The 24601-nt window shown below is 45.1% G+C and overlaps 1 protein-coding gene across 2 annotated transcripts; it reads left to right on the forward strand.

Annotated features, from left to right (window-relative positions):
- Positions 1 to 1487: 1487 nt before the first annotated feature.
- ANGEL1 (angel homolog 1) lies at positions 1488 to 24236 on the forward strand. 2 transcript variants are annotated; one of them, XM_084892816.1, is made up of 10 exons: positions 1488 to 1620; positions 4859 to 5434; positions 6665 to 6891; positions 7302 to 7371; positions 8624 to 9057; positions 11464 to 11590; positions 11889 to 11999; positions 20179 to 20254; positions 21237 to 21400; positions 22128 to 24236. In XM_084892816.1, exons 1-10 carry the CDS (start codon positions 1545 to 1547, stop codon positions 22286 to 22288), a joined length of 2022 nt encoding a protein of 673 aa, XP_084748942.1. In that variant the 5' UTR covers positions 1488 to 1544; the 3' UTR covers positions 22289 to 24236. The 2 variants fall into 2 exon arrangements, with proteins under 2 accessions (XP_084748942.1, XP_084748943.1); XM_084892817.1 differs by lacking the exon at positions 1488 to 1620 and adding an exon at positions 2863 to 2884.
- Positions 24237 to 24601: the final 365 nt, after the last annotated feature.

The following is a 24601-nucleotide window of genomic DNA, read 5'->3' on the forward strand; positions in this document are numbered from 1 at the left end:
CTCATACATGCAATGAATAGCCCAGTGGAGGCTAGATCCGTCTGCAGATGTTCCCAAAATGTAACCAGAATAACTTGGTCAGTTTTTAAGGGCTCCACCTCAGACCTGATCAGAACCCCAGGAGTAGGATCTAGGAATTTTTATTTTTAAGACATTTTCCAAGTGGATAAGGAAACCCTAATTTCACAAAACGATAAAAATAGTTTCTAGATAATTACTTTGATTTAGGGTCTGGTTTGGAACTTGGATTTCTGGGTAACCATTGGGGCAAAATGGCAGGAAGGTACAAGGAAGGGCTATTTAAGCCACATCAGAGGAGTGGGCCTGACTTGGGGGGACCCTTAGGTAACATTTGTGTACTAGTTTCTACCTTCAGATCGCTTTTGGGGTTTTTGCAGCTTTTGCTTCATGGGAGGCCAAGGCAGGAGTGCTGTTGCCTGAAGGCACACACTTCTCTGGAGCTAAATAAGGGAAAACAGCCAGAAAGCCACAATACTGACTCTTTCCTGCTTCCTCCTTTTAGCCTTTCAGTGTTATGATGTATCCAGCTGGTCCTGGATCTGGTGACTCCCCAGAGGGCTTTCCAGAACAACCGAGGCTCCAGCCACAAATCGGAAACTGCACAGCTCAGACACTGGGTACCGAAATTGGTAGTATGTACAGTCCTTTCTTCCTCAGTGTGGTTGGGGCAGAAGACTCCGGTTGCAGAGTGGAGAAGAGAGAGGAACAGAGGTCTTTTGGGTAGCATAGAATTGCCAGGGGATCTGGCCTCCCTTTCATGACATGTGCTTTGTTCAGTCAACGAAGATGTAGTTAGCCCTACTATGTGCCCGACACTGTTGCACAGAAATACCTCCACGAAAACCAGCCAAACAAACAACCAGACTTGGTCCCTGCCTGTCCTTGTGGAAGCCCCCTTCCCCATGGGACGTCACCTTTTACCTAGACCAGGTATAAAGAGGATCCATTTGACACAGGATGAGGAAGGAGACAAAGGTGTGGGCTCAGCTTGTGACCTAGAATCTGAGCTGGAGGAGACGGTAGGGTCAGGAAAAAGAAACACGGAGACCTCGCTCTTCCCTCTCTCTGGGCTGAGAAGGGTGACATTATGGAAGCCAGGGCTGGGTGAGGCCTTAGGAAACCCCAACTCCTCAGTGTACAGATGAGAAAACTGAAGGGCAGAGAAGGTACATGGTGGACCCCAGTGAGTGGGCGGAAGTGAGAATAAAACCGTGTCCTCTGGGTTAACTCTAGGGAGCCCCCAGCGTGGCGCTTAGTAATTTCAAACTGCGGCGCTAGGAGGGTTTCCCGGAGTCAGAGGCGGGTCCATTGCCATGGGAACAGGCCCCGCCCCTCATCCACGCGGGTTCCACGGCCCCAATAAAGTTGTTGTTGAAGCTGAGCGAGGCCACGTGAGCCTTCCGGGGGGCGGAGCTGTGGGCGGAGCCTGAGGCGGGGCGGGGCGAGCCGGGGGGCGGGGCCTCTCTGAGAGCGACCGGCGGCTGCAGCGCGGAGGGAGGCGGACGCCGGCGAGGCGGCCGGCCATGATAGCGTCGTGTCTGTGCTACCTGCTGCTGCCGGCCGCGCGCCTCTGTCGCGCCCTCTCCCGCGCCCTCTCAGGTACTGGCCCCGCGTCCTTGTAGGCGGGAGCCGGACCGGGGCAGGCCCCGCGGGGCCGAGGCGGCTTGCGGCGAGTCGGGCCTCACGACCCCCTTCCCTGGCAGTGCCCAGGGTGGTGGGCGGCCCTCCCCCCGGAGCCAGGCCTGGGCTCCAGGAGGCGCAGGCCTGGCCGGCGACCCCCGCGGACGGCCCCTCCTCACGCTGGCTGCGTGGGGCCGCAGTTAGCCCGGAGGCGGGCTGGGGAAGGCAGAAGCCGCCCCTCCCAGGCCCGGGCTGCAGAGCGGTTCCCTGGCCCGCCGGTCACTGCTTTGGGGGCTCGGAGAGGGTTGGCAACTCCGGGCCTAGGCGAATGCCCGAGTTCTCCGGGTAGGAAGGAGCCTGTCGGCCCCGGGTCAGTGGGCTGGAGACCTGTGTTCCCAGGGTCACTCCACAGTCAGTTTCCCCAGCGCCTCTCAGCTCTGCTCTCCGTGAAGGCTCCGGTGGAAAAACATTCTCAGCACCCAGAGCTGCGATCCACCCCAGCTCCGTAGCAGTCCCTGTGCGCTTAGGGATGTAGTGGGATGGATGGAAGCAATGCCCAATTGATGCTGAGGAGAGAGTCTTTCACTTTCCATGAACCGCCTGCCTATTTTCATTCCTGGTCTTTAAGATTCCCGAGGCACTCCGAAATCCTACAGAACTCCCAGATTTCTCTGGCGATCTGGGGGCAGGACAGGCTAACAAGCATGCTCTTAGAAATAAGGGTCCGACTGCATTCTGTGCCTTCCCTTCCTGGAACCCTTCCGCAGTGTGTTCACATAGAGGCCCGGTGCACACATATTACATAATATGTGTGTATTTCATATAAGATGTTTGTTTCTGTCTGCTTTTAGAACGCAAGCTCCAGGAGGGAGGGTGGGATCACACCTGCTGTGTCTCTAGTGCCTTGTACACTCCTCAGAATATAGAGGGCACGCAATTTAGGAATGGCTCAGGAGTAGGCACTTCTGAGGAATGAGAAACGCCACAGAAGTAATTGTTTTCAGGGAGCTAAAGAATATCCCTTCAGCCATGTCTGTCATTCTGGACTGAAGTTTTAAGGGGTCTCAGAGGAGGTTCAACCCCTCCCACCCCCATTAAAATAGCCCCAATGGTTTTAACTTTGTTATATGGTTTCTACATATTTTTAATTTTTTTTTAAATAAAAGGATTCTGCTGCTGAAACACAAACCACCACCATCAACAAAAAAACCTACTAAATTCGGAAACTAGTAACAGCCCACAGGTAAATCAAAGAACCTCTGCCATCTTTTACATATGGGGGGTTTTTCAAGAGACTAAAACCAGCAACCCAGCCCATGGGTTTGAAGCAGTTTTCCTGTCTCAGCACTATTGACATTTGGGCCTGGATAATTTGTTGTAGGGCTATCCTTTGCACTGTATGATGTTCAGCAGTCTCCTTCATCTCTAACCACAAGATGCCCGTAGCATCCCCACAGCTGTGACAACTATAGTGTCTCCAGACAAGGCCAAATGTCACCAAAACTGTTGAAAACCACTATTCACATAGAGGCCCGGTGCATGAAATTCGTGCATTGGTAGCATCCCTAGACCTGGCCAGCAATCAGTAGGCCCTGCTGGCACCTACTTGGGCTGGCCTGGGACCTGTGGGCTGGAGAAAGCTCCTGCATTGAGCGTCTACCCCCTGGTGGTCAGTGTGCATCATAGCGATTGGTTGTTCCACCAGTGATTCTGCTGTTCGGTTGATTTGCATATTAGGCTTTTATTATAGAGGATAGGCCATAAGATAGTGTCAACATTTGAACCATTTTGATGTTTTCCTTGCCTTAAAAAAAATAGAGCTGATAAAATTAATCCAGTGATTGAGGGTCAGCATCATGCATGCCACTTGTTCTGTACCACAAATAAGGGACTTGGTGTGTAAGGAGTGTTTGTTCGGACCAAAGTACTGAGCCTGGAGTTTAGGAGCCCTAATTTTAGAGTTTCCCCCACTTGCTTTCTTGCCTGTTGGCCGTCATTTGTGGATGCTGTAGCAGAAGGGTGACAGCTGTCTCTTGCTGTCACTTGTTGGCACCTGATTTACAGCCTCTGTTGTGTTATGGAATGGGAAAGCTAATGAAGTTTGTGAAAAATTGTGAGTAGAATAATTAACTTTGACAAAAGACCAAGGGTTTTTGTAGGAAGTAAATTGTAGTTCCCCCCCCCCCCCATGTTGCACAGTGGTTAGAGAGTTGGCTCATGTACCAAAGGGTCTTGGATTCGATTCCTGGTCAAGGGCACCTACCTGGGTTTCAGGTTCTGATTGGGGCATGTTCGGGAGGCAACCAATCGAGGTATCTCTCACATCTAAGATTCTCTCTCTCTTTCCCCTTCCCTGCCTCTTTCCCTCCCTCCCACTCGCTCCAAAAATCAATGGAAAAAAATGTCCTCTGGTGGGGATTCACAACAATAAAAAAAGAAGTAAATTGTATAGATTTTGAGACACCTTTCTTGTCTACTTTAGGGCTTTTTCTTTTGGAATTCACTCATAGACCAGGGGATGTATAGAAGTAGAAAACTTCTTGGAAATTATGTAGTTCACACGTCCCCTGTCCCCATTTCACAGTCAAGAGCAAGTCCATCTCACTAGGGGCATTGTCCAAGGTCACATAATTTTATTAACTTCAGTGCTAGACCACAGCTCACTGTTCTAACTCATGGTCGCGTTCTGGTTCCAGTGCAAGTGGCTCTTAGAACCAGAGAGTTGATGTTTCATAGGAGTCTCAACCTCGAAATAAAGAGGTGTGTTTATATGTGACCATCTCTGTCCTAGATTATGTGGGTCAGCCACTCTTTATTCCCACACTGAATATTTATCAGATCCATACCATATAGGTTAGTCAGCACTTGCAAAGCACTTAGAATAGTGCCTGCCACATAGTAAGAACTTGGCCCTGATGATGATGATGATGAACTTCCAGGCACTAAGATGGGTAGGCTCAGAGATGGAACAAAGATGAGCGAAGTGAATATGATTCTTCTTTGCTTTTTTTTTTTTTTAATAGCAAAGGTGGAAATTTATGAAAGAACAAGTACGGACTCCCATGTGGGGAGGGGAAAGAGTCCCCCAGAATGGACTTCCACTTGGGGGAGAGGGTCCCCGTGAATATGATTTTTGTATGGGATTCACATTCTAGCTGGGAAAAGAGTGTGGGCGGAGTGATGCTGTCGTAACATGGTATTTTGGCTCTCTTCCTAGATGCTCTCTTCACCTGTCGGAAAAATGCCCTCCTGGCGAAGAGCTCGCCCCCCCAGGTAGAGGGTGACTTTGCCATGGCCCCTCAGGGCCTGGACCAGGAAGAGTGTGAGGGGCTGCTGCAGCAGTGGCGAGAAGACGGGTCGAGCCAGGTGTTCTCGACTGTGAGCGAGGGTCCCCTCATAGATAAGGGACTAGCCCAGAGCAGCTTGGCACTCCTGATGGATTATCCTGGAGAACAGGACGCTGCTTCCGAGGACAAGTGGTGCAGCAGGCCGCTGAGTGACCTGCAGGCAGCAGAGAACCTAGAGGAGCCTTCCCCTGAGGTCCTGGGAGAGGAGTCACTGCCAGAGGGCGAGGGCCCAACGTGGGCAGCTGTCCCCATGCAGGTGGGCCCTCAGTATGCAGACTGCACCATCCTCCCAATGGGTGCACTGGCTGCAGAGGAGTGGGAAGAGGACCCCGCAGTGGTCGCCTGGAGCCTAGCACCTGAGCCTATGCCCCAGGAAGAGGCTCCCATCTGGTCCTTTGAGAGCCTGGGGCAGCTGCAGCCTCCCCCAGTAGAAATTCCTTATCATGGTGAGTCTGACAACTGGCTGAGAGAGCCAGGGGAGCAGGTGGTCAGGCTGTCGTGGGTGTGGGCAGAGCCATTGCTTAAGAAGTTGCTCGGTGGGCAGCTCTGCCAACTCTGCCACTGCATTCTTTTTCCAAAGACTCGTGCAGTGTCAGATCTAGATGGGTTTTAGAAATCACCTCATCTAGCCCCTGGTCTCTCAGAGGAAAGAATGCCAGTGCAGAGAGGTAGCAGGACATGCCTAAAGTTACTTAGCTCACTAATGGCAGAACAAAGCGGATCCTAGTTCTGATTCTCCATGAGACTGTGTGTCTGGAGGTGATCCAAGGGCTTCTTGGGAGGAAGTGGAGAGCCCTTGGGGCCTCTGCTCTGTGCCTCAACAGAAGGACTCCTGTTTGATCTGTGGCACATACTGGGCTTCCATTAAAATTTAAAGAATGAGTTCTGTGGCTCAGATAGGTTTGAAATCCACTATGCAGCTCCATGCTTTAAGGGAGATGGACAAGTGGTTTCTAGCCCTACAAAATTTTCCAGATTTCGAGGTTAGAAAATACCCAAGGCTGCCGAAACCGGTTTGGCTCAATGGATAGAGCGTCGGCCTGCGGACTGAAAGGTCTCAGGTTCGATTCCGGTCAAGGGCATGTACCTTGGTTGCGGGCACATCCCCATTGGGGGGTTGTGCAAGGGGCAGCTGATCTATGATTCTCATCAATGTTTCTAACTCTCTATCCCTCTCGCTTCCTCTTTGTAAAAATTAAAAAAAAAAAATATACACACACACACACACACACACACACACACACACACACACACACATATATATATATATATATATATATATATATATATATATATATATAAATACCCAAGCTGAGATTCTTGAGAAGTCTTTAAGCTCAGGTGACCATTAAGCACATTCATCTGAGTGAATCCTCTGAGACCAATGGATTTGTCAAAAGTGTGAACCTGCATTTATTGAGCATGCACTTGGTGCCAGGCATTATGCTAGGTACTGGGAGTACAGTAGTGAACAGCCCAAGATTGTCTCTGGCTTTATGGAGCTTACTGTCTAATGTGAGAATGTCCTTAGAGATCTGCTCAGATGGCCACAGAGAGGGATCGGTGACATGGAAGGGGAAAAACTTTGAGAACAGTATCACTGAGACGGGTGGAGATGGTGGGGCCTGTGGGTAATATGTACTTATCATGACCTCTTCTTTCCAACCCCTTTGCAGAAATCCTGTGGCGAGAATGGGAGGATTTCTCCACTCAGCTAGATATGCAGGGCCTGGAGGCAGGGGATGGCCCTCAGTTCCAATTCACTCTGATGTCCTATAACATCCTGGCCCAGGACCTGATGCAGCAGAGCTCTGAGCTCTATCTGCATTGCCACCCGGACATCCTCAACTGGAACTATCGCTTTGCAAATCTCATGCAGGAATTCCAGCACTGGGACCCTGATGTGAGTGAAGAGCGGGGAGGGCAGTGCATCTTACATTTGCTTTGGCCCTGGGCTATTTCCCAGTGCTCTTAGAAAATGAGTCATTCCCATAGTTGTCCACATGATTGGAGTCCTTCCTGGGGCTGAAGTCATTGAGTTTTGGCAGATGCTGAGAAGGCTTTCCCTAGGTGCACTTTCCAGCACCTTTGTGCAGGGAGGGGGACTTGAGGGGGAAAATCCAGTGTATGTGTCTGGTCTCCTCAGCTTCACTCTGGCCTGTTCTTGCTGGGACTGGCTCTCGGTCCTGTGGCAGGGTCAGTGCCTGAGACCCACAGCAGTTTCCCACCTGGCCCCTGTCTGCTCCTGGGGTGGGAGTCCCATTCAGCACTCTGGGCATTCTAGAGTGATTGGTTTCCTTGTAAATTCCCCAGATCCTGTGTCTTCAGGAAGTCCAAGAAGATCATTACTGGGAGCAGCTGGAGCCCTCGCTGCGAATGATGGGTAATGCAGCTCCCTGGCATGTGTGCCAGTCTTTGTTCCTGCAGCCCTGTCTGTTTTCTCCGAAGACACCATGTTTTTCCTTTGTCTCAGTAAACCTTCAGTCTCACCTGCGAGCTAGCTCCTTTATGTGGGTGAAAAAGAAAGAGTTCGAAGTTTTAAAGTAACTGTGACATGTTGCCCTTTAATTCTTGAAATAACCAAACCTGTGAGGTCGAGTATTATTAGTCCCAGTTTACAGTGAAGAAACTGAGTTTCTCAAAATTTCTGTGACTTGCTCAGGGTCACAGAACTACAAAGCTAGTAGGTTGTGGAGCGAGAACTCCAGCTTGTGTGACTTTATTTTATTAATATTATTATTATATATATATATTTTTTTGTTAATCCTTACCCAAGATTATTTTTTCCATTTATTTTTATTTTTGACATGTTTCCATTCTTTAAAAAAAAATTATATATATATATATATATATATATATATATATATATATATTTTTTTTTTTTTTTTTTTTTTTTTTAATTGATTTCAGAGAGGAAAGGTGAGGGAGAGAGAGATTGAAACATCAGTGATGAGAAAGAATCTTTGATTGGCTGCTTCCTGCACTCCCCCTACTGGGGACCGAGCCTGCAACCTGAGTATGGGCCCGTGACTGGGATCGAACCCGGGACCCTTCAGTCTGTAGGCGAACACACTCTATCCACTAAGCAAAACCAGATACGGCTCCATTGACTTTTAGAGAGTGGAAGGGTGGGAAGAGTGGGATAGTGAGATAGAAAGAGATAGATGAAAGAAAGAGAGAGAGAGAGAGAGAGAGAGAGTAGGGGATAGAGAGAAAAATTAGTGTGAGAATGAGAGAGACACATCAATTGGTTGCCTCCCACACATTTCCTGGGGGATTGAACCTGCACTCCAGGTACATGCCCTTGACTGGGAATGGAACAAGACACTTTGGTGCACAGGCCGACACTATCCAGTGACCAGGGCCAACTTGTCTGACTTTAGATTCCATGCTTTCCCTGTCAACTTATATTGCTTCAACCCCTCTCTCCTTCTTTCCCTTTAGAGCCTCTCACTCATCTGGTTGAAACTGTCAGGAAACCTCTGCAGAGCCAGGGGATTGGCAAGGGCAAGGACTCCCATTATTGAGCAGCAGGAGCAATGCCTTCTGCATACCCGTCTGGGTTACTGCCACTGGTTGGAGGGATTCAGGGTTCAAGGATTCTGATCCATCTTCTTGGTGGGGTGTTCCTGCAGGCTTTACCTGTTTCTACAAGAGGAGGACCGGGTGTAAGACGGATGGCTGTGCTGTCTGCTACAAGCCCACGAGATTCCGTCTGCTTTGCGCCAGCCCTGTGGAGTACTTCCGGCCTGGCTTGGAACTCCTCAATCGGGATAACGTGGGCTTAGTGTTGCTGCTGCAACCACTAGTCCCAGAAGGCCTGGGGCAAGTGTCGGTGGCCCCATTATGTGTGGCTAATACCCACATCCTGTACAACCCACGCCGGGGTGATGTCAAGTTGGCCCAGATGGCCATTCTCTTGGCTGAAGTGGACAAGGTGGCTAGGTTGTCAGATGGCAGCCACTGCCCCATCATCCTGTGTGGGGACCTGAATTCCGTCCCTGATTCACCTCTCTACAACTTCATCAGGGACGGAGAGCTCCAGTACGATGGGATGCCAGCCTGGAAGGTGAAATGGGCAGACCACTGCGGGTGGGAACACGGCCCAGGGAGAGGCTTGGGTGTGGCATCAGCGCTACTTCTGTGGCAGGGACTTCAGTTATCCCGATTCTGGCTCCCTCCTGCTTTCTTGTACCCAAAACCTGGAAGTTAGCTCTTGAGTGCCTTTGGCATATTGGAATCCTTTCAGTCTTTATCATTAATTTATGTTGAGTCTATAAGTAATACATAAGTACATCCTAGAAAGAATCCAAATATCATAAAATCAGGCCAAAGCCCCTTTTATTACCTACAATCCCTGCTTCTCCCCTTAGAGTCAAGTAATAGCTGAAGTTTGGTGGCATTTTTCCAGATCGTTTTTATGCATTTATAGTGATACTGATGTTCCCATGATAATATAATCTTAATTTACATTTATTAAGCAATTACTATGTGCCAGGTGCTATTTTAAGCACTTTAGATGTAATCATTAATTTTCATAATTTATATCATTGCCTCCATTTTACAAATAAGAAAACTTAAGGCACAGAGAAACTAGTAATTTGCTTACACTAGATCTGTGGTCGGCAAATTGTGGCTCGCGAGCCACATGCAGCTCTTTGGCCCCTTGAGTGTGGCTCTTCCACAAAATACCGCAGCCTGGGTGAGTATTTTGAAGAAGTGGCATTAGAAGAAGTTTAAGTTTAAAAAATTTGGCTCTCAAAAGAAATTTCAGTCATTATGCTGTTGATATTTGGCTCTGCTGACTAATAAGTTTGCCGACCACTGCTCTAGATTATGCAGGTCATTTTCGTGACGGAGCCAGGATTTGTGGCTGGGTGGTCTGGCTCCAGAGCTCTCACCCTCCAGCACTATCTGTGCTTCTAACAGCTGGTATATAATCTATCATGTATGTGTTTATAAACATTATATATTTTATTTTGTAGCTTTTTTTCACTTAACACTGTATATATGGATCTGTGTTATTCGCTTTAATGGCTAAATGTTGATAGCACAGATATCTTATAGTTTATCATAGTTTGTTTAGCTGTGCTCCTGGGCATTCAGCGTGTGCTAATTTTTTAGCTAATTTTTAATGTTACTTAATCTTCCTGTTCCTCTGTTTTGCTTTGACTGATCCATCCAACTTTTTGCTTAGCTTTTGGCAAGGCACAGTGGAGAAAGGACACAAAATGACTGAATTATTGAGCATTGTGGGCTTTTATTTTCATGAGGTTACTCAGGTGCCAGCAATGTCTTGGTTGCCTCATGTGAAAGGCATTATCCTTCCAGAAGATTGTTGTAATCAAGGAGCTCAGGAAACAGGCAAAGAATTTACTAAGTGCCTACCTTGGGTGGCACCGTTAGGTGTGGTGATTAAGAGCACTCATTTTGAATTCCCGCTCTTCCACCTTGGTCACGTCACTTAACTTCCAAAAGCCTCATTTGCCTGATCCAGACATTGGGGATATAATGGGACCTACTTCAGAGGTGTTCATTTGCTTGCTTGTTTGATGGGTTAAATAAAATAATGCACATGAAGTGTTTTCCAGTTCCTACTTCAAAGGAAGCAATCATACTTTGGTAGTGATTATTATTATCAACTAGTAATTACATGTGGTATCATTATACCATTTTATAGTACAGGATATTGAACCCAAGAGAGCTGGCTAACTTGCCCAAAGTCACACAGCCATTCAATTTCAGGTCTGTTTTTCTTCAGATGGCATATTGGAAAATAATGTCCTTCAAGGGCAAAGAGATTGTGCCTATCACTGCTTTCTTCCTAGCACTTAGCTCGTGTCCTACACATAGTTGGCATTCACATATTTGTTGTTAAATGAAATAAAGGGAATTTTGTTAACACACGTTGGAGATATGCAAATGGCTGATGTTGCCGAATGTTTCCCCTGCTGCCTTCTGTCCGTACCCAGGCTTTGACTGAGGATGGTGATGTAAGTAAAGTGCGTTGGTGCATGTGTCATTCCGCTCAACCCTGTGGTTTCCCAATAATAGGCTTACGATGCTAGACCTTGATCCAGAAGATCCAAAGATCAGGATAAACCTTTCCCCCTTGCACATTAAAGCTGCCGAAAGTTGATATTCTCTGTGGAGAATTGTGAAGATTTTTCTGAGGTAAAAGTTAGGGGATCACATGTTCATACAGTTCTATTCTCTGTCACTCACACACCTCATTCTCTTATCCCTCATTCCTGTCTCATGGACATTTCAGTGTTTTTAGAAAAAAAAAAGATTTTAATTAGTTCCTTATTTTTAACCTTCCCCTAAGACTTATGTTTTACTCATATTGTGTATGCAGTATATGAATGTGTGTGTGTGTGTGTGTGTGTGTGTGTGTGTCTGCATGTCCCCGAAAATGGGCTGTTTCCTTTTTTCATCTTGGTTTCCTTCATTCCCACCTGCTCTTTCCTTGTAGGTGTCTGGACAGGAAGACTTCTCCCATCAGCTTTACCAGAGGAAGCTGCAGGCCCCACTGTGGCCCAGTGCCCTGGGCATCACTGATGGCTGTCAGTATGTCACCTCCCGTCATCCCAAGAGATCAGGTGAGCATGCACCATGATCTTGGTGGCTGTGCCTTCATGCCCATTTTGAAAGAAAGCTGGCACCTCCATGACAAGAAAGTAGAATCTCCTCAGTTCCCTTAGCAAGGTCTTTGTTTTTCTCACTATCCTCATGGTCACCCAATGATTCTACAACTTTAAGTCATAGCCGTTGGAACACCTCCTTGTCTTCTGAGCCAGATTTCCCCTGCCCCTGTGCTGGAAGCTTTTTTATATTAAGGAGAGCTCACAAGTGGCTTCTCTTCCTTTCTTTTACTGTGTGGCTTTTCCTGGTTTACAGAGAGACGTAAATATAGCCGAGACTTCCTGCTACGTTTCCGCTTCTGCAGTATTGCCTGTCAGCGACCTGTAGGACTGATTCTTATGGAAGGAGTGACAGATACTAAGCCAGGTAATGGGAACTAAGTTGTTTTATTTTTAAAACCTCTTTACCCCTGATATTTGTCAATTATATGATTTCTTAGTCTTTCCTCGGCCTAATTCTTAGAGGTCAACTTCTGGTTATAAGTATGCTTAGAAGGAAGGTCAGTGGAGTTTAGTGGCCAGACACATGCATTGATGTGCAGTGTCATGAGAACATGGACAGGAATCAAGACCTGGGTTCTAACCAGCTCTGAAACCTTAAGGAAATGACTTACTACCTTTTTTAGGCCAAAGTTGCTACTAACTAGCACGTAGACAGCATATATGGGAGAGAAGATTCATGTGCTAGGGGTTTGAGAATCAAAAGGTAATGGTAGCCTTGGTTGTAATAAATAGTCCTACTGAGAACTTCCAGACTGGACATAGCAGAGCATACTTGACATTCTACTCTTCTTGACTCTGAAACCACTTTGAAGCAACAAGGAAAATGGAATAAAGAAATGTAAACTCCATCTTTAAGAATACAAGATCTAAGGTATCTGAAACCACAAACCACAACACAGTGGAATGGCTGTGAGAAGCACTAGAGATCATGCAGGGGTGTTGGAGGAAGTCTGGAGAGATTTATCTGTGAGGCGTATGGATTCCAAAAAGAATCAGCAGAGTGCCTTCCTCCAAGGTGAGGAATGTACCTGAGGCACCAAACCAAAATCCTTGTTTCAACAATAAGGAAAGGATGCCCAGGTGGTGATAGGACATTATCTCAACATGATTTAGTCCTAAGAGACAGTAGATGGAAGACTGATTAAGGAATCAAGCATATTTGCATCGAGCAGTCTAATATTCAGGGTTACACATCTTTTGCCTAGGGAGAAGCAAAAATGAAAAGGATTCATACACACCCTGTGTCATAAGGAAAATTCTGTTACTTGGGATGTATTTTTAATTCTCTTATATAAACTTCGTATAAAGAACTGGTAGTGAAACCTCAGCTAATTCAAAGCTGGACTGCCCAAAAGAAACCAGCATGAGATCTGCACTAAAATACTAAAAAAAAAAAAAAAAAAAAAAAAAAAAAAGATAGAAGGAACAGGAAAAATGAAAGGCAGATAAAGAATCCTAACTTCAAAGATAAAACTTCTTGCCATGGAGCATATGAAAATTGTAATTATTTTTCCATGAATAAAAATATGAAGCAATTGCCTTTATAAAATAAGAGCACAAAAATAAAACCATTGCCTTTTAAACATAAATTCAGGCACATGGCAAGACATCAGAAGATGAAATGTAAGCTGTAGAGCTGAGGAAAGAAATGGAATAAAAGATTTAAAAAATCACATAAAATGAATACAAAATTGGATGCAGCATAAGAAAGAATAGATATTGCTGAAAACAAGATGAGACAGTCAAAGAGGAGTGGGGGGAAGCAAAAGAAAAGGAAGTAAAAGGATAAAAAGGACTAGAGAGAAAATGGCAGTAGTGAAAGATAAGTCAAGGCAACATATAATTGGAGTTAACAAAGAAGAAAACCAATGTAATGGCACTAAAGGAATATATCAAGGTGTGATTCAGGGAAGATTTTCCAAAGATGAAAAGATCTGAATCTTCAGATTGAGAGGATATGCCATATCTTAGTAAAAAAAAAAATAATAATAATATTGGAGAAGCAACACTAACTTCCTAGTGAAGTTATCAGAAGTCAAAGATAAAAGAATCCTTTGGACAGTTGAACCAAAAAGATCGGGCTACTTCTAAGAGTAAAAATAATGAGGTTAGCATCTGACTTCTTTACATTAACATTCAACTCTAGAAGATGGGAGCAAGGCTTCAAGGAAAGAATTTTATACTCCACCAAAAGCCTTTCTTGGAGAGATGCCGGAAGACTAACTTATGACAACCAACAGTGACTGGAAAAAAACTGTAGTAAAAGGACTGGTGGTAAGCAATGAATTTATTTTTTTCTTGTTGGAACATAAATTGGCATTTTGCACAGAGCAGCAAACATTTCAATGGCTCAATTTTTTTCAATTGCAAAGGTAAATGTATTATTACAACTGTAGCAACATATAATGATGATGATGGCATGTGTTGGAACTGGGATAGGGCTTGTATCAGTTGGGCTCAGGCAGGGAAGCAGGGACTAGGTGTTTTAAGATTATAAAATCCTAAGGTTAAGCAGTAGTAGGATCCCACATAGGCAATTTTATGTTAAGAATAGGCTATTTTTTTTTAAATCCGTGCTATACTTGAAGCATAAAATAAACATTTCAGTTTTAACAAAATAAAAACCAGGAATCTTTTTAAAAAATATTTTTTATTTTTAAATTTATTTATTAACTAAGGTATTACATATGTGTCCTTATCCCCCCATTGCCTCCCACCCCACTCATGCCCTCACCCCCCTGTTGTCTGTGTCCATTGGTTAGGCTTATATGCATACATGCAAGTCCTTTGGTTGATCTCTTCCCCTTACCCCCATCCTCTCCTACCTTCCCTCTGAGGTTTGATGGTCTGATCGATGCTTCTCTGTTTCTGGATCTGCTTTTGTTCATCAGTTTATGTTGTTCATTATATTCCATAAATGAGTGAGATCATGTGATATTTATCTTTCTCTGACTGGCTCATTTCACTTAGCATAATGGTCTCCAGTTCCATCCATGTTGCAAATGGTAGGAATTCCTTCTTCTTCTTCTTCTTTTTTTTTTTTTTTTTTTTTACCACAGTGTAGTATTCCATTGTATAGATGTACCACACTTTTTTAATCCATTCATCTGCTGATGGGCACTTGGGCTGTTTCCAAATCTTAGCTGTGGTGAATTGTGCCACTATGAACATAGGGATACATATATTCTTTCTGATTGGTGTTTCTCGTTTCTTGAGATATATTCCTAGAAGTGGGATCACTGGATCAAATGGGAGTTCCATTTTTAGTTTTTTGAGGAAGCTCCATACTATTCTCCACAGTGGCTGCACCAGTCTGCATTCCCACCAGCAGTGCACAACCTTGCCAGAATTTGTCGTTTGTTGATTTGTTGATGATAGCCATTCTGACAGGTGTGAGATGGTACCACATTGTGGTTTTGATTTGCATCTCTCGAATAATTAGTGACTTTGAGCATGTTTTCATATGTCTCTTGGCTGTCCTGTCTTCTTTGGAGAAGTATCTATTTAGATCTTTTGCCCATTTTTTGATTGGGTTTTTTAATCTTCCTTTTGTTAAGTTGTATAAGTTCCCTGTAAATGTTGGAGATTAAACCCCAATCAGTGATAACATTGGCAAATATGTTCTCCCATGCAGTGGGCTTTCTTGTTGTTTTGTTGATGGTTTCTTTTGCTGTGCAAAAGCTTTTTATTTTGATGTAGTCCCATTTGTTTATTTTATCTTTAGTTTCCATTGCCCTAGGAGCAGTATTGGTGAAGAAATTGCTTCGGCATATGTCTGAGATTTTGCTGCCTATGGATTCCTCTAGTATTTTTGGTTTCCTGTCTTCTGTTTAAGTCTTGTTTAAACCCATTTTGAGTTTATTTTTGTGTATGATGTAAGTTGGTGGTCTAGTTTCATTTTTTTGCATGTATCTGTCCAATTTTCCCAACACCATTTATTGAAAAGATGTCTTGACTCCATTGTAGGTTCATGCCTCCTTTGTCGAATATTAATTGGGCATAATGGTTTGGGTCAATTTCTGGTTCTCTAAACTATTCCATCGATCTATATGTTTTTGTTCCAGTACCAGACTGTTTTGAGTACAGTGGTTTTGTAATATAGCTTGATATCTGATATTGAGATCCCACCTACTTTGTTCTTCTTTCTCAGGATTGCTGCAGCTACTTGGTTTTTTTTTTTTTATTCCAGATGAATTTTTGGGAAGTTTGTTCTAGGTCTGTGAAATATGCCGTTGGTATTTTAATGGGGAGTAGATTGCTTTGGGTAGTATGGACATTTTGATGATGTTGAGTCTACCAATCCACGAGCATGGTATGTTCTTCCATCTGTTTGTCTTCCTCTATCTCTTTTTTTAGTGTCCTGTAGTTTTCCACATATAGGTTTTTTACCTCCTTAGTTAATTTTATTCCTAGGTATCTTAATTTTTTAGGTGTGATGGATTGTTTTTTAGTCTCTCTTTCTGTAAGTTCACTATTGGTGTGTAGAAATGCCATAGATTTCTTGGAGTTAATTTTGTATCTTGCTACAATGCCAAATTCATTTATTAAGTCTAAAAATTTTTTGTTGGAGTCTTTAGGGTTTTCTATGTACAGTATTATGTCATCTGAGAATAAGGACAGTTTTATTTCTTCTTTTCCCATTTGGATGCCTTTTATTTTTTCTTCTTGTTTAATCACCATGGCTATACTTCCAATACTGTGTCAAACAGGAGTAGTGAGAGTGGGCATCTCTGTCTTGTTCCTGTTCTTAGGAGAAATGGTTTTAGTTTTTGCCCATTGAGTATGATGTTGGCTGTGGTTTTTTCATATATGGCTTTTATTACCGTATTTTTCGGACCATAAGACGCACTTTTTCCCCCCCAGAAGTGGGGGGAAAAAGTCCCTGCGTCTTATGGTCTAAATATAGCCTACACATATACTGTAAAAAAAAAAGTTTTTTTTACTTGCCCGGCTCTGTGTGGTCTCTGTGTGCTTGCCCGGCTCTAAAATGGTTCTAAATGCTGCTGTTTACTTTACAGGGTTGATTACATGTGTTTATGACTGTGATATTGGGTTTTAATGCACATAAAATATTTTAGGACACTATTTGTTTCAGAATCTTTTTTTCTTCATTTCCCTTCTCTAAAAACTGGTGCGTCTTATGGTCCGGTGCGTCTTATGGTCTGAAAAATACGGTATATTGAGGTATGATCCTTCTATTCCCACCTTGCTGAGAGTTTTTATCAAGAAAGAGTGTTGGATTTTGTCAATTGCTTTTTCTGCATCAATTGATATGACTGTGATTTTTATCTCTCAATTTGTTTATGTGATGTTTCACATTTATTGATTTGCAGATATTGTACCATCTTTGCATCCCTAGAATAAATCCTACTTGGTCATGGTATATGATCTTTCTGATGTAATGTTGGATCTGATTTGCTAGAATTTTGTTGAGGATTTTGACATCAAAATACTATCTCTGGAACATTTATAAAAATATTAAAAAATTTTAAGTCAAAGGTAAAATTTAAACTGAAACTACAGAATATCTAAAAATAATACTGAAAATACCATATATTTTTGGGATTATAGCTGTAACTGTTCAATGAAAAAAATCATAGAACAATATAAAATATTTAGAATCACAGAATTATATTAATAAAAAAAAGATGGAAGTAAGTATAGTAGGCATCCAGCTTAAGTCAGAAAAAAGAACAAACTGAAAGCAGAAGGATAGAAGATAAAAATGAAAATAATTTAGAAAACAAAAATAGAACTAGTAAACTCTAAGAGTTGATGATTTGGGTGAAAAACAGCTGTCAATTAGATAAGCCCATTTGCTGACCTATTTAAGGAGTAGGCAAAAGTGTCCAGATGCACAAGAATTAATCCTATATAATAAAAGCCTAATATGCTAAGTGCCCAGTGTTCATCTGTTCAATCAAAGCATAATATGCTAATGACATGTTAAGGTAGCTCAACTGCTCACTGTGATATGCACTGACCACCAGGGGGCAGACAGTCAACTGATTGACCAGTTGCTATGATGTGCACTGACTACCAAAGAGCAGATGCTCCTATCAGTAGGTTAGCTTGCTGCTGGGGACTGGCAAATCTGGACTGAGCTAGACTGGCCGGACACACCCTGGAGCCCTCCCTCGGTCTCTCCCTGGCTGGCCAACCTCCCATGTCCCTTCCCGGCCCCGATTGCGCACTGGTGGGGTCCCTCAGTCTGGCCTGCACCCTCTTGCAGTCCGGGATCCCTCAGGAGATGGTTTTTGGCCTGATCCCACAGGCTGGGTACAATATTAATATACAGAAAGCCATAGTAGTCATATAAAAATAATGACATATTTGTTAAGAGATATAATGAAGCCTGGCTGGTGTTGCCTAGTGGTTAGAGCACTGGCTTATGCACCAAAGGGTCGAGGTTTGATTCCTGATCAAGGGCATGCACCTGGGTTGCAGGTTCCATCCCTGGGCCCAATTGGGCACATATAGGAGGCAACCAGGCAATGTGTATCTCTCACATCAGTGTTTCTCTCTTTCTTTCCCCCTCCCTCTTTCCCTCCCTCCCTTCCTCTTTCTCCCTCCCTCCTTCCCTCTCTCCCTCTCTCTCCCTTCCTCTTCTCCTTTCTCTCTCTCTAAAAATCAATGGAAAAAATATTTTCAGGTGAGGATTAACAAGAACAAAAGAGGCATAATGAAAAAACTCTTTATAATAGCAACAAAAATAAAAAAATCAAATTAACATGGAAATGTAAGATATATAAAGGAATATTTCATTTCATCTAAATTATCAAATTTGCATGAAATTGTAACATTTCCTTATCCTTTTTTAAGACCTTTATCGAGAATAAATGCACATACCATAAAATCCACCCACTTAAAGTATACAAGTCAGTGACAATATAATCAGAGTTGTGTAACCAACACCAAAATCATTACCCTCAAAGGAACCCCACATCTATTAGCAGTCACTTTCCATTCACCCCTCTCCTTAGGACAAATCAATTGACTGTGGACATATGGGTTTTTGGACTCTAAATTATATTCTATTCACCTATATGTCTATCTTTAGGCCAGTACCACACTGTCTTGATTATCTTAACTCTGTATAAGTTTGAAATAGAGAACTGTAAGACCTGTAACTTAGTTATTGTTTTCACTATTAGGTATGATATTTGCTCTCTGGGATCCCTTCATAGGGCATTAATTCCATTCATGAGGTCTCCTGGGTTGCAGGTTCAATCCCTAGGCCCAGTTGGGGCATGTAGATGACCTAATTACTCCCAAAAACCCCGGCTCCTAATGCCATCCCATTGGGGGCTTAGGATTTTAATGTATTTTGGAGAGACACAAACATTTAGTCCATAACACCCATTAATGTCAGTAGGGAGGGTCTGTAATAATTTCCCCTCTTTCTTTCCTGATATTGATAATGTGCCTTTTTCTTTGTGTGTCTGTGTATATATACATGTGTGTAAAAGTATATATATGTGTACATGCATATATACACATATATATGTATACATATACACACAATAGATGGTGTGTGATAGGAAATCTCTGGAGGAATATACCAGAAATTTGGTGCCATTGGTTGCCTCCGGAGAGGAGAATTGTATGGCAAGGGACCTGGAATGGGAGGAAGATTTTTCACTGATATATATATATATATATATATATATATATATATATATATATATTTATACTATGTGACTATATTACCTTCTTAAATTTATTTTTGTTGTTAATCCTCACCTGAGGATATTTTTTTTCATTGATTTTTCTTTTTTTTTTTTTCTTTTTTTTTTTTTTTTTAAGAGAGAGTGAAAGGGGTGAGGGGGAAAAGAGAGAGAGACAACTATGTGAGAGAGACACATTGCCTGGTTGCGTCCCCCACTTGCTCCAGTGGGCTGGGAATGGAACCTGCAGTGAGGTACATGCCCTGGACTGGGAATCGAACCCAAGATCCTTTGGTGTATGGGGTCTAGCACTCTAACCATGGAGCAACGCCAGCCTGAGCTGACTACATCACCTTTTTATTTATTTATTTATTTATTTTTTTGTAATGTACAGCACATTACATTTTATTTATTTATTAAATATATTTTATTGATTTTTCACAGAGAGGAAGAGAGAGGGATAGAGAGTTAGAAACATCGATGAGAGAGAATCATCGATCATATGCCCCTACTGGGGATGTGCCCGCAACCAAGATACATGCCCTTGACCTTCCGGAATCGAACCCGGTACCCCTCAGTCCGCAGGCCGATGCTCCATCCACTGAGCCAAACCGGTTTCGGCTACATCACCTTTTAAAAATAAATTTAAATTTTAAGAGAAGGTGCTGAGTCAAGGAAGATAAATGTCTACATTAGAGGCCTCTATCTTCCTGCGGTTCCTGACTTTGATCCATTGTTTTTTTCCACCCTTCACTATTTTTCCTTTTACCCTTTGGGAGCAATCCAGTCATGGATCTGAGAAGGATTTCAGGGTGCAAGGTTCTGACCCTGCTTCACTGTCTGCGAATGACAAAACATCTTTCCGGTCTTCTACAGAGCGACCTGCTGGCTGGGCCGAGTCCGTTCTGGAGGAAGACACGCCTGAGCCTGAGCCTGAGCCCATCTCCCCCAGGTAATCCTACTTCCCTTCAGCTTGCATTCCAGAATATGAGAGAGATTCCTGTTGGTCTTCCTAAGGCTAAATTGGGGAGCATTTGTTGTTGAGCTCTCCCTTCCCTCAATACCTGCTAAGCTTATGGAGGGACATACGAGTGAACAGAGGCCAGAGGGGACCCACCCAGGTGCCTGCAGAGGAAAAGCCCACACACTTTTCCTCAATGGAGTGAGGCCTCACAGAAGAGCTTGCTGACCATGACAGGGTATGCTTCGTCAGGGGTTAAGGGGAGACGGGGGGTGAGGAACGTTGGGGGGAATGAGTTGCATGTGCTATTTCTAGGCTAATTTTACCCAAGACTGTCAGCCTCTTATTAGCATGGGGAGGAATTTTTGTTGAGAATGTTACTTGGGATCATTCATTAAAAATACTTTATAGCCGAAACCTGCCGAAGCCGGTTTGGCTCAGTGGTAGAGCGTCGGTCTGCGGACTGAAAGGTCCCGGGTTCGATTCCGGTCAAGGGCATGTACATTGGTTGCGGGCACATCCCCGGTGGGGGGTGTGCAGGAGGCAGCTGGTCGATGTTTCTCTCTCATCGACATTTCTAGCTCTCTATCTCTCTCCCTTCCTCTCTGCAAAAAATCAATAAAATATATTTTAATAAAATAAAAAAAATACTTTATAGCCAAAACCGGTTTGGCTCAGTGGATGGAGCGTCGGCCTGCAGACTGAAAGGTCCTGGGTTCGATTCTGGTCAAGAGCATGTACCTTGGTTGCGGGCACATCCCCAGTAGTGGGTGTGCAAGAGGCAGCTGGTCGATGATTCTCTCTCATCGATGTTTCTCTCTATCCCTCTCTCTTCCTCTCTGTAAAAAATCAATAAAAAATATTTTTAAAAAACCAAAAAAAAAAAAAAATACTTTATAAAACCCAGAGAGAAAGTAACCTTGAAAAAAGTTCAATAATGTTTGCTGACTGAAACTATCCTCTATTCCCGTAGGACTATAGGCACCATCCAGCACTGCCTCCACCTGACCTCGGTGTATACTCACTTCCTGCCCCAGCATTGCCGCCCAGAGGTCACCACAATGCCCTTGGGTATTGGAACCACGGTGGATTACATCTTCTTCTCAGCTGAGTCCTGCGAGAACGGGAACAGGACTGGTAAGCCTGGTGGGTCCTGGGTTCCTAAGAGCCATCCACATGAGTCCCTGGGACAGCTGATGGTAGGTCAGGCATTTGGTGGCATGACTTGGGCTGCTGGGATTTGACCAGCAAAAGAGCAGGTTTCATACCTACCTAGCACTGCTCATCCTCATCATCCTTCTCTTAGGCCACTTGTCTGACTTCTCTTTCGATCCTTGTAGCATTAGAGAGAGGGGGGCAGAACAAGCACTCTCCATCCCTGTTTTGGAGGGGGGGAAATAGAGCACCACGAGATTACTGGGTCTGTTCAGCGGTGTCTGGTTAGTGAGGAACTGGTTAGGTTAGAGACCCTGTTTCTTATCTCCTCACCCCACTCTGGTGGCCACAGTGTATCGGTCTATATGCCGTGTCTGTTTAAAGCATGTCTTTTAAAATGTTTAAATTGATTGCCTATGTTTAAAAATAAAGTTTTTTAATAAAAAAATCTGGATTTCCAGTTTCTCTTAGAAAATCAGATTTTGTAATGTTGGGCCTGGGCATATACTCTGAACCCACCCTGCTTCATTCATTGCTATATCACGGAGTATCTGAGAAAAATGAGGCCTCTCCTAGAGGCAGCAGGAGGTGAAGGAGGGTGGGCAGCCAAGGGGATGCAGTCTCTGCGAGGCATAGCTTCCATAGGCCCCGCCCTCTCCATGCAGTGCGACTGACTCTCTTACCCTCTGCCTTCTGCTTTGTGCCCCAGGTCACAGGCTATATCAAGATGGAACTCTCAAGCTCCTGGGCCGCCTCTCCCTCCTCTCTGAAGAGATTCTCTGGGCTGCCAATGGCTTACCCAACCCCTTCTGCTCTTCAGACCACCTCTGCCTGCTGGCCAGCTTCGGGATGGAAGTGACCGCCCCATGATGGGCTCCCAGGGGAAGAGAGCCGCTCTTCTAGAAGAGCCCACTGGGTCAGAGACTGGAAATATCCCATGCTTCTGGAAACTTAGGTCCAAGAAACTTACAGCCCCCGTCCTGTTCCCCTTTCCCATGGTTAGATTATCTGCGGGCCTGTCCAGGCTCTCTGCCTGTGGTCCCTTCCCTGCCCCAACCTCTTCCTAATCCTCTTGTGCCACATCCTTGGTGGCCCTGGGCGAGGTGGAAGGGGGGGTTCCCCCTTCCTTCCATGTATCCAGCGCTCCTCTTGATTTTTAATTACCAGGGTTGTAGGAGCTACTGATCTCATTTGTTATTTGCTTTCAGGCCATTTCTTGGTGGTACTTTCTGATCCGACCTCCTCCCCGTCCTCACAACCTCTGTGCCCAGCCCTCTTGCCAGGCACACACGTGTGACATGTGTATAGTGTGTGTGCATCCTCTCAAGGTGGACTGTTCTGTGCGGCCGTACCTGCCTCCCTCAGCCTGCTGTCCACACGGAGGCTGTCAGCCTAGGGGCAGGTTGAGAGCACGACCTGGTGCCTGTGTGCTGCCAGGCAGCAGGGGCATGGGCCTTTCTCCTTTTACCCTCTGTGTCATTAGGCGTTCATCATGCCAGCCAGGGCATGCTCATCATCCGAGCTCTGGGAACGCATGGGTCCCCAGCCTGGAGCAGCACAATTGGGGATGCAGTACCTGCCCCAGAGGCCTCTGAGCCTCCGCCCCCGAGCTCCCCACAGGCCCCGTATGCTTTCACTAGGCTTGTCCCTGAGGAGGGTGAAAGTTCGTGTGGGGTCAGTGGGCTGGGATAGTGATTTGAGATTTAAAACTCCTTGAGGGTGAGGAGAAAGAACTTCAAGAAACAATGGGCTCACTGGACTCTGTAGCCCAGCGATCGCCAACCTTTCGGACCTAACGGACCACCAGTGGTCTGCGGACTATTGTTGGCGACCATTGCCCCAAAGGTTTCCTTAAACCAGCGGTTGCCAACCTTTTGGGCCTCACCGGTCACCAGTTGGCGATTGCTGCTGCACTAGGGCGAAGGTGGGAGTGTCCAGTAGGGAAAGAGCAGGCGGGCTCTGCAGCTGCCTCAGCTGGGACTCAGGACCTCAGGGACCTGTTCTCTTCCCTCCACCACTTTTACTGTTTGCTGCCTCCCTCGTTCCCTTCCGTTTTCTCCCTAGAAAAGCCTGCTATTTAGCTCAGGCCAAACCTTCTCAGGGAAAAGGTGGCCTTGGGCACAAGTGCTTGAGGAGTTGTTCAAGCCAGCAATGCCTTGCTGCTCGTTGCCTCTGCTTTCCCTCTCCTCGAGCAGGGCACCTGGCCCACTCAGGGGGCTTCCGTGCCCACACGCGTCACCTGCCTGCCTTAACCTTCTGTTGCTGGGGATGGCCCTGCGGGTTCCCTGAACACAGAGCAACCGCTGGCCCCGGTGGATTTGACTTGCTGTTGCCCACTTGCCCTCCAGCACAAGGCTGAAGGGATGGCTGGGAAGCCTGAGACAGGCAGACAGCCAGAGGTGAATTTAATGACCTCTCCTTCTTCTGAAAGCCAAAGACCCAGCTTGAATTCTTCTGCTATGTTCATGGTTATAAACTTTCCACATCTAGGTTCTTGGAAATTTAAATGCGTGTATTCTTAAACAGTGTTTCCTGGGTACTGGGCGTGTGCCTGTCTGAGCCCCAGGCCTGTCTGTCCATCCCCACCGTACAGTCTGTCTGTCTCTCTGTGGGCACCACCGGAGAGGACAGTGCCCGGTTGTTTTCTACAATAAGACGATTGTCCTTCCCTGTTCTCTGCCAGGAAATGCAGTTTAAATATGGCTGAAGATGGCAGAGGGCAGGTAGCCTGCTAATCATTTTTGTTTTGTTATTTGTTTCTGTTTTGGAAACAAAATGGGGCTTTAAATTCTCTTTTCCAAATAAAGGTTTACTTCCCCCCGCCCCCCTCCTGTTGGTCATTTTATTAGGATCTTGCAGGGCACGGGGGAGAGAAGGCCTGGAGAATGAGGTGGGCTGAGAGGAGGAGACTGGCCTTGTGGTGGGGTCTCAAGTCTAAATCTCCACGGGAGAAAAGTGAGGGAATCTCCCTCTGCTCACGGAGGCGTTGGGGGAACAGGGCTTGGGCGAAGCCTCTGCCCTGACTTTTCTTGTGGGGCAGCTCTCTTCTCCATCCTTGCCAAGCTAGAGGAGAATAGCTCTTTCAGCCACTGTTGTTCTTGTTCCATCTGCTGCCCCCTCCCACTCCCCGCTCCGTCCAGACTGCATTTCAGAAGGGTCCGTGTGGAGTGGAAAGTGGGACGA

The sequence above is a fragment of the Pipistrellus hanaki genome (genome assembly GCF_964339955.1).
Source record: "Pipistrellus hanaki genome assembly, chromosome: 1".
NCBI classification, from domain to species: domain Eukaryota; kingdom Metazoa; phylum Chordata; class Mammalia; order Chiroptera; family Vespertilionidae; genus Pipistrellus; species Pipistrellus hanaki.